General features: G+C 37.5%; 1 protein-coding gene across 2 annotated transcripts in view; it reads right to left on the minus strand.

Moving 5' to 3' along the window:
- The window catches only part of LOC147398278 (uncharacterized), a 43,293-nt gene that overhangs the window by 18,030 nt on the left and 10,557 nt on the right, over positions 1-14,706 (minus strand). For both annotated transcript variants that reach the window (XM_086447426.1, XM_086447425.1), the window contains exons 2-7: positions 9,052-9,161; positions 8,846-8,956; positions 8,699-8,756; positions 8,518-8,607; positions 7,987-8,081; positions 7,713-7,766 (exon numbers count right to left, since the gene is read on the minus strand). In XM_086447426.1, coding sequence (XP_086303552.1) covers positions 7,713-7,766; positions 7,987-8,081; positions 8,518-8,607; positions 8,699-8,756; positions 8,846-8,956; positions 9,052-9,161 — 518 coding nt within the window. The remainder of the gene's footprint in view (positions 1-7,712; positions 7,767-7,986; positions 8,082-8,517; positions 8,608-8,698; positions 8,757-8,845; positions 8,957-9,051; positions 9,162-14,706) is intronic.

Here is a 14,706-nt window from a genome sequence, read left to right on the forward strand (position 1 = left end):
ATGGTTAAAGGTTAAAGTTTGTAAGGTAGTGAGAAGAGGATTAAGGTTTGAGGTTTGTAGGTTTCAAGAATTCAAGAATAAAGTACTAAAGAAAATTAAAAGAAAAGAAAATCAAGAACAAGAAAGAAAATTTGAAGAAATTAAGAAAAGGAAAAAAAAGATGGGATAGAAGGATAGAACCTTGGAATCACACAAATAATGATGGAGAACTCACTTCAAGAAACTCATTCTTTATTCATCAAATTCTTCGTTAAAAAATATCCTAATACAATCTATATATAGAGAAAAAAAAATTTTGATAAATACATCTAAGAATCCTAATAAACTAAAATATTAAATAAAAGACATTATACTAAGACCATGGGCCAATAATACATTAAAATAAGCCCAAAAAACATAAAAGAATAAAGCCCAAAAATAAAAAAACTTGTTGAATAACTCTTATTTTATTAGTTTTACAGATCTTTTGTCCGTTTTAGTCTTTTCACCTATTAGACCATGCAATTCCCTTAAAGTCTAATTAGGGCTTAGTAATGAAATACTTTTTACTGTTTTCTTATTTTTAACTTGGTATCAAAACCTACCTCCATCTCCTCTCCTTCCTCCTTACTACAACCCCATCGCACAACCCCTCTTGTAAATCTACCTCACAACCTCTCGGTTCAGTGTAAATAATCACCCCTACGGGGTTGTTTTTACTCCATCCCTAATCGCAACATGCGATAAAGTCATTAAAACTCATTGAAACTTTATGGCAACAACAGGGTTGCTGTTCTTAGGCCAACTAATGGCTCTAAAGGCTTACGGCAATAGGTTTTAAATCGTTTTGGAACTCACGATCACAGCAGGGCTTCTGTTTGCATCGTTTGGAACCCACGAACACAGCAGGGTTGCTGTTTTTGAACCCACGACCACAATAAGTGCATTGTATGGGGTATGCGATCACCACAGGTTGCTGTTTGGAGTCATCGATCACAGCAAGGCCATCGTTTGAGGCCTACGATCACCACAGGTTGGTGTTTGAAGCTTACGATCAGCACAAGGCCATCGTTTGAGGCCTGTGATCACTACATGAGACCTATTTTTGAACCTGCGACCACAGTAGGTGCCCTGTTTAAAGGTTGCAACCACTGCAGGGTCATCGTTTGAAGCTTACGATCATCACAGAGGTTGTTTGAAGACTTGTATGAGGCCTACGACCAGCATGGAGGCTGTTTTGGAGCCTGTAATCACTACAGGGTCATCGACTGAGGCATACGATCAGCACAGAGGCTATTTGGAGACTCGTCTGAAACCTGTAATCAACACAGAGGCTGTTTTGGAACCTGTACTCACAGCAAGGGTGCTGTTTGGATTTGTTTGGAGGCTCATCTAAGGCCTGTGATCAGCACAGGGTGCTATTTGGATCTATTTGGAGGGCTGTGATCAACACAAGGGTTGTTTGGAGAATGTACTCACAGCAAGGGTGTTGTTGAGAGCCTTCCCCTCATCTTCTTTGAGCTCTCTTCAAACCAAAGTACATAGATTTTTTTTAATGGCCTCTGAGACGTCCTCTTCCTCAATCACTGGTAATAGTAATGGCTCGAGTAGTCTTCCTTCTCACTCAACCGACTTTCCAAGAATTCAGATTACCCCCGTGAAATTAAATGGCCCTAATTATCTTCTTTGGGCACGATCGGTTGAAATGTTCATTAGTGGAAAAAGAAAGATCGGTTACCTCACGGAAGCGGACAAACAACCAGCACAGAACGACACTTTTTACTTCCACTGGTTTGCTAATGATTCTATGGTCCGTTCTTGGTTGGTTGCATCTATGCAACCACATATTGCGGTTGGGTTTATGTTCTCCTTGACAGCAAAACAAATATGAGACTCCGCAAAGAGTATTTATTCGCAACGCCAAAACAACGTTAGGATCTTTAACTTCGAGCATGAGATTTCCCGTCTTTCGCAAGGTGATTCTTCAATTACCACCTATATATCACAACTACGTGCTCGGTGGGAAAAGTTGACCTTCTATTCCTCGTCCTACGCCTGGAAGGATCCTCTTGATGAGACATTATATGCGTCGATCCTAGATAAGAATCAAATTTTTCAGTTTCTAGTTGGTCTACGAGAGAAATTTGAGTATGCGAGAGTTCATTTATTAGGTATGGATCCCTTTCCATCCCTACAGACTGCTTATTCTTATGTCTTGGCTAATGAAAGTCGTCGCGCAACTATTCTTCCTCATTCTTCAGGAGACCACTCTACTATGCTTGCTTACCTACCTTCTCCACAACCTCCTAGTGGGTCTCTGCTACCCGTCAGCGACATAACTGTGATCATTGTAGAAAGTTGGATCACATGAAGGCTCATTATTATGCACTTCATGGTCGTCCTAATCAGCGACGTCAACAGTCTCAACGACTTTCAGCTCATATAGTCTCTCAGCCAACTACTGATTCAGCACCTCCTTCAGCTACTACATCCTCCTCAGATTTGGTATCTCTATCCCAGGCTGAGCTTGACAAGTTCAGGAAATTCTTCAATCAGATGGAGACTTCATCTCAACCGGTCTCTACTTTTTCTCATTCAGGTACTTTTGCATCTGCACACAGTGTTTCAACCACTTCTTCACCATAAATCATTGATTTTAGTGCCTCCGATAACATGACCGGTACGTCCTCCCTATTCAAAACCAATAATGTTTGTTCTGGTCATCGCAAGGTTCGTCTAGCTGATGGTTATTTGTCTTCTATAGCTGATCAAGGTCATTTTCCTGTTACTTCTTTATCCTTAACCAACACACTGCATGTTCCTCAATTCACTACTAATCTTATATCTGTTAGTGGCATTACCAAAAATTTGAATTGCAGTGTAATTTTTTATCCCTCTCATTGTGTCTTTCAGGATCTAGAGTCGAAGAGGACGATTGGAACTAGACGTGAAGTGAATGGCCTGTATCTCTTGGACATACCCAGTTTACCTAGCACTCATTTTGCTTCCCAGATTACTAGTAGTAGTCAATCTAATAAGGCTCTTGTAATGCATTGGCACTTACACTTGGGCCATATATCTTTTGGATATTTGAAACACATGTTCCCTGTTTTATTTAATAATAACAATTTGCTTCATTTTTCTTGTGAAACTTGCCAATTAGCTAAACATATGCATTTCTTTTATCCTATTAGTATAAATACTACTATACCTACTATGTTTGACCTAATCCATTCTGATGTGCAGGGTCCTTTCCCTATCACATTAACTCTTGGTTTTTGATATTTTGTCTTGTTCATCGATGATCATAGTCGTACCACTTGGGTCTATCTTATGAAACATAAGAGTGGAGTTTTTAGAATTTTTAAGCAATTTCTTGTTATGGTTCATACCCAGTTTGGTCGTATCATCAAGGCCTTCCGTTTTGATTATGATACTGAGTACACCTACAGTGAGGTCTTGAAACTTTGTTTAGAGTTTGGCATTGAGCATCAAATGTCTAATGTTAAAACCCCTCAGCAGAATGGTCAATCAGAAAGAAAAAAACTGTCATATTCTAGAGTTAGCCCGTGCCCTCTCTATTGGCATGAACATGCCTCAATCCTATTGGGCCGATGCAGTTCTTACTGCTGTTTACTTTATTAATCGGACCCCCTCCCAAGTTCTTTAGTTTGCCACACCCATTTTTTAGCTCTATCCAGATCGTCCCTTGTTTCCACTTCCTCCGCGTGTATTTGGGTACGTATGCTTTATTCAAATTCTTGACCAAACTTGTACTAAACTGGACCCTAAGGCCGTCAAATATATCATTTTGTATTATTTCTCTACCAAGAAAGGATACCGTTGTTACCATTCTCCTTGACGGCGTTTCATTTCTCGGGATATTTCCTTTTTTGAGCATACCCCATACTATAATGGGTCCGTTGGCATTCAATCTGAGTGGTTTTCTCTCGATTCACCTGATGATCCCTCCCCTATTTTATTTCCTCTTCCCATGCCTGTTATTTCCCATCCCCTGCCAGTTCATCACCTCCTCCTCAACAAGTCTTCTCTTAGCGTCCTCACGATACTACCATCACTCCTACGCCAGACCAGCTCGCCTCATCTCTGATTTTGTTTCCTATCCCCTATGATGATCGTCCTATTGCCATTCGTAAGGGTAAGCGCACTTGTACTTATCTCATTTCTAATTATATATCTAATTCTGCCTTCTCACCCTCCTATCAGAGTTTTTTTGCTTGTGTTTCCGTTGTTTCTCTTCCTCCTACTATTGCAAATGTTATTACCCATCCTGAGTGGCGAGCAGCTATGAGTGATGAGTTGAATGCTCTTAAAAAGACTCAAACTTGGGAACTTGTACCTCTTCCACCTGGTAGGAAAGTTGTGAGATGTCGCTGGGTTTTCACTCTTAAGCATAATCCGGATGGTTCTATTGCTCATTATAAGCTCGTCTGGTGGCTAAGTGTTATGCTCAGACTTATGGGATTGATTATCAGGAGACATTTGCTCCGGTTGCCGAGATGACCACTATTTGTATACTCCTTTCTGTTGCCGCTATCAAAGGGTGGCCTCTTTTTCAGTTAGATGTCAAGAATGCATTTCTCAATGGTGATCTTCAGGAAGAAGTTTATATGATCCAACCTCCTAGGTTTCTCACATCTGCTTCTCCTACACATGTCTGTCGTCTTCATCGTTCGCTTTATGGACTGAAACAGTCTCCTCGCGCATGGTCTAAACGCTTTACTGAAGCCATACATCAGTTTGGTGTACATCAAAGTTCTACTGATCATACTCTCTTCTCGCGTCACTCCCAGGGCAAAACTGTTGCTCTGATTGTTTATGTGAATGATATTGTTCCTACTAGAGATGATGATACTGGCATTGCCGAGGTCAAAACTTACTTAGAACGTCAATTTGAGATTAAGGACCTTGGACATCTTCGTTATTTTCTGGGTATTGAGGTTGCAGTCTCAATTCAGTATCTTTATTTCTCAGCGTAAGTATGTTCTTGATATGCTTAGTGACTTTGGTCAGCTTGGTTCTCGTCCCATTGATACTCCTATTGAGCATAATCACAGGTTGGCTGATTCTGAGGGGGAGTATTTGGAGGATATTAATCAATATCAACGTCTTGTGGGAAAATTGATCAATTTGTCTATGACTCGCCCTGACATTGCCTATGTTGTTAGTGTTGTAAGTCAGTTTATGCACTCGCCTCAAACATCTCATTTAACTGTTGTTTATCATATTCTTAAATATCATAAGGGATGTCCTGGTCGAGGTATCTTGTTCAATAATCATGGTCATCTTCGAACTGAAGCATGGACAGATGCAAATTATGCTGGTTCAGTGACTGATAGACGGTCGGTCTACTTCTGGATATTATACTAAGGTTGGTGGAAACTTGGTAACTTGGCGCAGTAAGAAGCAGGATATGGTTTCTGGGTCCAATGCAAAGTCAAAATACCGAGCTATGACATTTGGAGTGTGAGATATTGTGGCTCAAGACCTTACTAGCTGATTTGTGTCTTCCAGTGACAGCCCATTTTTCATTATATTGTGACAATAAGTCAACTATTAACATAGCAGCAAATCCAGTTCAACATGACAGAACGAGCATATTGAAGTTGAGTGACATTTCATTAGAGAGAAGATTATTTCTGAGCAAATTTCTACTCCGTTTGTTCCTACATCTCAGCAACTTGCTGATATTCTTACCAAAGGTGTCAGCAAAGCCACTTTTGAAGGTGTCTTGTCCAAGTTGGGCGTTGCCAACATCCACGCACCAACTTGAGGGGGAGTGTTGAATAACTCTTATTTTATTAGTTTTACAGATCTTTTGTCCTTTTTAGTCTTTTCACCTATTAGACCATGTAATTCCCTTAAAGCCTAATTAGGGCTTAATAATGAAATACTTTTTACTGTTCTCATATTTTTAACTAAACTAAATAAAAATTAAGTCTGCTCTTCAAACTTTGATGTCCCCATCAAACTGTCTTAGTTCTTCAAGCAAGAATCAGATCTAGTGTTTCTAACATTTCCAAGAAAAAGTCCAATTGCCTAAAAGAATGAATACAAGATTTGTTCTTTTAATTTCTAGACCTTTGAGGGTGACCTTTGGCAATTGGTGATAAGCCAAACTCATTGCCTAGTTTTTGTAGAGAAGTATCTTGCCTTTCAAGAAAATTTTGCAATCTTTGGTGTCCATTAGGTCTCTTAAACCGGACAAATCAAATAACACGGTTGTCTAATTAAGAAGGACAAACATACCAATTTATTTGTGTCCAGTCTCGTAAACCAAACAGCCACCTTCCACCTGCCATTTTGCCATGTACACTTTGGCAACGACCTACCTACTACCTCAAGCTGCCGGTGGAATGAAAAAATATCCTATCCTACAAATTTTGAGTCGCCTCGAAAGCCAGATATGTAACATGAATGTGATGCCCAGACTCTGAGACCAAATTTTTAAATACAAAGAGATAGATGGCAAGCCAAATCAAGATGAAAACCTCCTTGTTCTTTTTGGGGGATTGAACAAAGCAAAACTTTGCTTGCCCAATCTTGGAGACAAGGAACTCTACCGTAAAATGAGAAAAAGACCCCCTAAAGGTATTACTCCCTTATACCTTGTGCACGATCACGACGAATAGCTCGGCCTAACTCAACAATATTAGTGTGGTCTTCACAAATTCATTTTGTCCTTGTTTTTGAACTAGAGTAAGGTTGGTTTCTTAGGAGGAAAAAACTATGTGGGACTTGCTCTTGCAATTTGTTGGGGCATTTGGTTGGAAAGGAATAGGAGAACCTTTTCAGATATTGAAAGGCCTCTCCACGACATGATTTTGAACATCTTAGGGTTGTTTTATTGGTGCAAAGGGGAAGTTGCATTTAGAGGTGTTTTCTTTGAGGAATTCATTTTTAAATGGGGTGTTTTGTGCTCCTTGTAATGTTTTTGTTGTTTTCTCTTTTATTTCCTTGTACTTGTTTCTAGCTGGTCAACTCAACCACTTTATTAATATATGTTTGTTTTACTATAAAAACAAAAACAAAAAAAAGCTTGGCCCAAGCTCATCAAACTGTTTTGAGTAGGCAAAGTCTCCTTTCAGACTGGGGTAGAGAGCATTCTATCTCCTTGGAGGGGAAATGCTAGCAGGTGGGGCAGGGGGTAGCTCATCCTGGTTGAGACTCAGCTGCATTCCTCTTGGGCCTTGGTAGCTTGGCCTGATTTGTTTGGCCAAGTTACATGCACCCAGGCTCTGGTAGCTCAACCTGATGTGTTTGGCCAAACTACATGCCCCCTGAGCTCTGGTAGCTCAGCCTTATTTTATGGTTGATTCTCTTCTTCAACCAAGGTATGGGTTGATCATTGTCATTTGGTTATTGAACGGGCTGAGTCTGGCTGTCAGTGACGATCACATGGGACTCGAGACGACACATACAATGGATGGGCTGTGCAAAAAACTGATACCCACAATATAAAATGCCCAATCATATTGGTTGATTTGGTTCAACAACAACGAAAATATAGCGAGAACCAGGTATAAACAAATTTTAGTTGATTGGACAATGTCCAAGATACAAAGAAGAAACCAACAAGTTAAATCAATAGAATAAAATATTCAACTAATGTAGGAAAATTGCAAATCTATCATTCAAGTGCAGCAATGATTCAGCAAAGTCCAAGACTTAAGTTGTTTTAACTTCAAAAAAGAGGAAGGTAGAACACTTACAGTGGCACAGTTAAAATACAAGTCAGGATTAGACTTCATTCTTTCATCTTTTTCCTGAAAGATTTCATAAAGAATTACAACATACTTCAAATTATTAGGCTGAGCACAAAGTTTTTCAAAACTTCAAGTGATCTTCTACAACAGTGGACAGATATATCCTTCTGCCTCTTGCCAAGAGAAATCACACACAAACCAAACATGCTTAATGCATTGGAAATATTTACTTGGTGAAATAATGGATTAGTTGGGAATATCAAAAATCCTGAACACTTACAGCATTTTGGTAAGCTTTCAAAGACTGCAAAAGCTTGTTGTGATCCCATGCTCCAGTCACAAAAAAACTTGTGAGGTATGCATTTCCTAGGTTGTCTATCAAGGAGAAATAAAGATATTACCATCAGCTCAGACAAAGAAAGAAGTGGCAAATTAGTAAACGAAGTAGGGACCGTAAGCAAAATCCATGTGAGCTAGCAACTAAACAAGGACCCAAACACAAGAATTAAGCCTGAAGACATTGTAAAAGCTCAAAAACTTACAAGAAGAAAAAAAAAACTTCATAAAAAGGGATAGGAAATGCATAATAGTGCATTCCTGAGCTGTTACCAATGTACAACTATACTTGATAGGTAATGAAACTATAATTGGAGGTTGAATCAATTCATGACCAAGCAAATACAAATTAGTTCAGAAGAAATTAGTAGCCAATAAAAAAAACCTGATATTTGCAATGATTAATATATATGCTAATCGAGAGAGCAGAAATAATATAGCTGTGATGGGGTAGAGAAAGGGCATGGAGCCGTACACCATGAGTTCCCATCCTTAACGTCCAATGTAATAGCTTCCTTTGCATGATAAATGCTTTCTTCAACAATATGTGCCTGATTCTCAGCACCTACAAAGGAAAGGCAAACACATAGGTTAGCAATAAAGAAACAGGGGAAGCAACACAGTTTTATGTGCAAATGACATAACAAGCTCCTTGCCTTGAGCCAATCTTCTTTCAAGCATGGATAACTGACAAAGTATCTTCTTGTCAGGAACCTGGCAAGACAGCAAAAATAACTACAAATCAGAGACTGATGTACCAGATGTAGACATCCTGACTAAAATCTTAGGACAACAGAAATAACCTTATTTAGTGCTAGAGAGAAGCAATTCTTTGCAGAAAGCAAATCTCCTTTCTTCCAAATGCAATTACCTAAGCAGAGCCAGGCATCTGCAAAAGATGGGTTCAGCTTAACCTGAAACATGAAATAATTATGATTTCAAAATATGACCCCCCATGATTTAAGAAATCTCATACAACTAAACTTCCAGCTTCTTCAAGGTCACATACAGCTTTCGACAGATGATCTTCTGCTTCTTTACGATAATCAGGAAACACATCCAAAATTTTTCCTCTCAAAAATTCGTAACTCGCACGTTGTGAAGGTGCTTTCCTTTGTTCTACACAGGAACATATAGAATATTGCACTCAGAGATAATGAGGCATATAAAGCAATGATCTCATTGAACATAAATTGTTTAGAAACTTTCGATGGCATACCATGCAAGTGAGCAACTAGAGAGAGATGATAAGGCATTTCATTATCATTTATTAAAAAATACGTGTAAAGATAGTAAAGGAATTTCAGTTTATTACTTGAAAAAAGTATTAACTATAATTACCATTCTCTTTATATAATATATGGGAAAGGGAGTCTCATGGGCAACGTTGAGGTAACCCACTCCTCTACTTTTTTCTCATTTCTTCTTAACTTCTCCTCTCTCTTAGTTTCCATCTATCTTTTATTCATCAATAAAACCATATATATTTACAAAATGATGTCGGAGCAACGAAGATCCTCCTCTTACACATTCTTTATTTCCCTCTTTTTTCCCAAAGAATAATCTCAATGAATTAAATTTTCTCTTGAGAGATCCATGGTTTCCATAGATTATTTGATCAACAACCCATATTGTCGCTTGTGTGGGTGTTTTCCCAGAAGTATTTGATGTTTCTCTTCATCCTACAAAAGGAGAATTGGTAGTTGTACATGTGTTGATGTGCTTGTGGCTGTACACGTGGTTTATCAGTGTCGTGTATTAATGTGCTTGTGGATTATGCGGAGTAACTGTGTTCCATGATCATGTATGAATGTATTGTCATGAGAAATGATATTTGTGCAGTAATCACAACTCCACATTGTATGTGGGCAATTTTAGTGCATTATTCCTTACTTTGCAACAAACAACATACAAAATATAGACTCGGGGGTGGAAATACCCAAGATACAAAATTTCATCTTGAGAGAATGTTCACAAAAAGAACTGTAAGGAGGCTTAAGCCTTGAGACTTGTCTGGGGCGAGGCTATCATAAAATGCATTGAAACTAAGGCCCTTCCCCAAAGGTGTATGACTTATCAAAGTTTGAAAAAACTTATGCCGAGGAACGCACGTGCCTTTTTGGTGTCTTTTAACTAAGGCATACTATGGGGACATGTGCTTCCTTTTTCTTGGTTTTTGTAGTATTTTACATAAATAACCTCATAATTAAAATTTGACCCATTCCAGCTATAGTTCTATTTTCCATAATAAAATAGTCTAATATATAAATTTTGATCATTTCTTGCTCCAAACATAGAGCCACTTCCTATGGCCCTTGCAAAAAAATGCATTCATAACATCTGAGAAACATTAAGGTCTTCAAGTATATATTACATATTTTCATTTGACCTACCTCTACAAAACTTAGTAAATTTGTTGCACCAACGGTCTTTTGTTCTCCTTCTTTCACTAATTTGATGTTGATGAGCTTGGAATTAGGATTTGAATAGTAAACTTTAGAATGTGATACTGTGAACTGGTATTTTTTTAAATCCTTGATTATTTTTTCTCTTGTTCAAACTTTTATTATTTATTTGTCTTTAACTAAGTAATTATTTATTTTTTAAAATGAATATTAAGGCCTACGGCTCAAGGCTTCTCCCAATAAACCAACCACCTCATGCCTTAGTCACAGATTGCCCACTTGTTTTGCATGAAGAAAAAGCATACTACATTTTATCATAATTCTTAGATATTGTTCAGATCTTGTCTAAGGCATAGTCACAAAGTCAGAGTACATGTTTTAAACGATAGGGAAACTTCGAAAAACGGGAAAAAGGAAAAAAGATGAAAAATAAAATTTATTAAAAATTATTTAAAAAATGTATATAAAATAATACATTAGACACTTATTTTCCTTTATTCTATTTTTCAACATAACATCTTCTCAAACATAATTTTACATGTTGCTAAATATGTTAACTCGTCAACATATTTTTTTTTTCTTTTTTAAACATTATTGAATATTTAAATACCACCCTAACATCAAGATAACATCACCAAATCTAATATTTTTACATTTATGAATCACCAAATCTTTTTATGTATCAAATACCAAATTAAAAAACATTTGTGAATAAAATCACAAACAACCATAAGGGTACAACGATAGTGTTTAGTTGTTTTTTTTATTGTTTTTATTTTTTTTTTTTTTTTGGGAAAAAAAAAGTGAACAAAAACAAAAAAAAATACATTTAAAACATAAAAACGGACTTTTTCAACAAAACAAAAAAAAGTGTTTCTTGTCATTTTAGTCGTCGGGAGTACAAGATATGTTTTAAACACTTTTTTAAAAGTTGTTTTTTGTGACAATGGTATAAGGAAGCAGTCCACACAAAAAAAGCATGTAACCGTGAGAGCACCATCTCAATTCTATGACCAAATTATTCTACTTGTGGAACTAAGATGGGGAGAGCCAAAGGATTCAAAAAAAAAACAAATAAGAACCGCAGATATTGTATCTATCTCTGAATCATTCAAATTTTATGCCTTTTTAGCACTCCTTTTGCAAATTTAGAGTAACTTTCCAGAACTTGCACCCAACCTACAAAGATTCAAAGACTCATCATCATATCCCCAAAGCTATTTTTTCAAAAATAGCCATATCCGTTGTCTTGAGGTCTTTAATACCCAAACCTCCCTAGTCTTTAAAAAGAATAATGGTTTATCAATTGACCGAATGAGATTTGAAGGTGTCATCCTAATTGTTGAATAACTTTATTTTTTATGAGTATTTTATGTCTTTGTCCTTTTTAGTCTTTTCCACTTATTAGACCTTGTAATCACCTTTAAAACCTAATTAGGGCTTAGTAATTAATTAATTAAGATTTCTCTCAATTCAATTTGGCATCAGAGCCTACCCCATCGACCCTGTTTGGTCCTCCATTGACCCCTTCTTTCTTGCTACAAACTCCATCATCCCTCTCCTCCCTTACATCCATCTTCAACAACTCTAGTCTTTAGATTCAAACATCACCCCTACAGGGGTTTTTTATCACACCATGCGATAGAAGTGTTAGAATACACTACAGCCTAAGGCAATAGCAGAGTCGCTGTTTTTTGGTGGCTGGTAAGCCAAACGATGGCCATTGAACCATCCACAGAGACCTGCAGCAACAGCCCCTTAGTTGTTTGACAATACGTGACCTACAATAACAACAGTGGTGTTGTTTGGGACCTACGATAATAGCAATGGTGATGTTTGGGGCCTGCAATCACAACAGTGGTCCTGTTTGGGACCTACGACAACAGCAATAGTGTTGTTTGGGGCCTGTGACCACAGCAGTGGTATTGTGTGGGGGCTACGATCATAGCAGATCTGCTATTTGGAGACTGCGACCACAGCAGCTTGCTGTTTGAAGGTTGCGACAATAGCAAACATGCTATTTGGAGGCTGCGATCACAGCAACTTTGCTGTTTGAGGGTTGCGACAACAGCCAAATGTTGTTCGAGAATTTTTGGGGCACATGACAGCCACTGAACCCCTGTTTGAGTATTACAACAACCACAAAACTACTTCTTGGTGCCCTATGATTGAGTTGATGGCTGTTTAGGTCACCTTCAGCAGTATTTGATCACCTTCCACACCTCTTACAATTGTGTATTGCCACCTTTAGAGTGCTACGATCAATTTATTATTTGAACTCTTTTCAAACCAAAGCACATCGAGTTTTTAATGACCTCCGAGAATTCTTTTTCCTCAATCACTAGTAATAGTGATGGATCGGGTGGTCTTCCCTCTCATTCGACTAGGCATCCAAATCACCACCTTGAAATTAGATGGTACTAATTACCTTCTTTGGACCCGATCAGTTGAAATGTTTATTAGTAGAAAAAGAAAGATCGGTTACCTCACAGAGGCGGACAAACAACCTGCACCGACTAACATTGCTTACCCCCAATGATTTGCTAATGACTTTATGGACCGTTCTTGACTAGTTACATCTATGCAACCACACATTGCAACTGGTTTTATGTTTTCCAAGACTGCAAAACAAATATGAGATTCCGCAAAGAGTATCTACTCGCAACGTCAAAACAATGTTTAGATCTTTAACTTAGAACGTGAGATTTCCCGCCTCTCGCAATGTAACTCTTCAATCACCACCTATATATCACAGTTTTGTACTCCTTTTATTCCTACATCTCAACAACTTGTCAATATTCTTACTAAAGGTGTTAACAAAAACACCTTTGAAGGTGTCTTGTCCAAGTTGGGCGTTGTCGATATCCACACACCAACTTGAGGAGTAGTGTTGAATAACTCTATTTTTTATAAGTATTTTATATCTTCGTCCTTTTTAATCTTTTCCACTTATTAGACCTTGTAATCACCTTTAAAGCCTAATTAGGGCTTAGTGATTAATTAATTAATTAAAATATCTCACAATTCAATTCTAATTGTGCCACAAGAAATCTTTGGTATTTATTTACAAAAGACACAAGGATCGAGAAAAAGGACATGTGATAAACCAAAATATGGTGAGCTTGCTCTTGATGGAGATCAATTTGCCCCATTTAGAAAGGTATCCATACATCCAATTCACTAACTTCCAACAAAATATCGAAATCAATGAGTCCCAAAAGGTTTTTAACTTATAATTGGCTCTTAAGGGAAGACAAAAGGAAATTGGGACAAAATTTGATTTTGCATCCTAAGGTCTCAGCTAAAAATTGAATGTTCCTCGATCCCACCCCAAAGATTATGAGCTTTAGGAGGTTAATATGAGGGACCAATGTTACTTTGGAAAACATGACAAACTACTCAAATGTCATATACTATGGGGAAACCAAAAAAGAATAAATCATCCCAACAAATTAAATGTCAGATATCAGCAAGACTACCACCATCCATAGAGAAACCATCATTAACGGCTTGGACTGAATATATCACAGCTTTGGAAATCTTTTGATAGTTCACAAAAATGCTACAACCATCATTAATAGCTCGGACCTTTTAGACCCTCTATGGTTTCAAAATTTTCAAGCCTAAGACCTCTATGATGGACCTCCCCAAATCTCATTGTCTAGCTCAAACAAAAAACCATTATATGATAAAGTTCACGAGTCCCACAAAAGAAAAGCTAGGGGTTTGAAACATGCCATGCCACCTATATATTGACCGAATCAAGAAGTAAAAGAAAGGATATTGTAATTTTAGAAAAGAAAATAGTTGTTCTTCATATTCATCATAATGCTTGAGTGTAAGGTATATATAGCAAAGAATACTAACTAATCTATAACTTACTTTCCTATAAAAAAGGAAAATCTAATTAGAATACTAACAAATCTGTAACTAACTTTCCTATAAAAGAGGAAAATCTAATTTCTGCAAAAAACAAAAAAATATACCTAATCATAATCTTAGATACTAACTCAGATTTTATTTGATAGAAAATAAAATATCCTAACAGTTTTCCTAAAACTTCGACACCCCCCCTCAAGTTGGTGCATAGATACTAATCATGCCCAACTTGCTTACAAGAAGTTCGAAGTTAGGTCTGAATAATCCCTTGGTGAAAATATCAGCTATTTGTTGCGTTGTTGGAACAAAGGGCATACAAATAGCTCCATCGTCAATCTTCTCCTTTATGAAGTGTCTATCAATCTCCACGTGCTTCATAC

Source organism: Akebia trifoliata, chromosome 7 (genome assembly GCF_017979445.1).
Source record: "Akebia trifoliata isolate Shusen 1 chromosome 7, ASM1797944v1, whole genome shotgun sequence".
NCBI lineage: Eukaryota > Viridiplantae > Streptophyta > Magnoliopsida > Ranunculales > Lardizabalaceae > Akebia > Akebia trifoliata.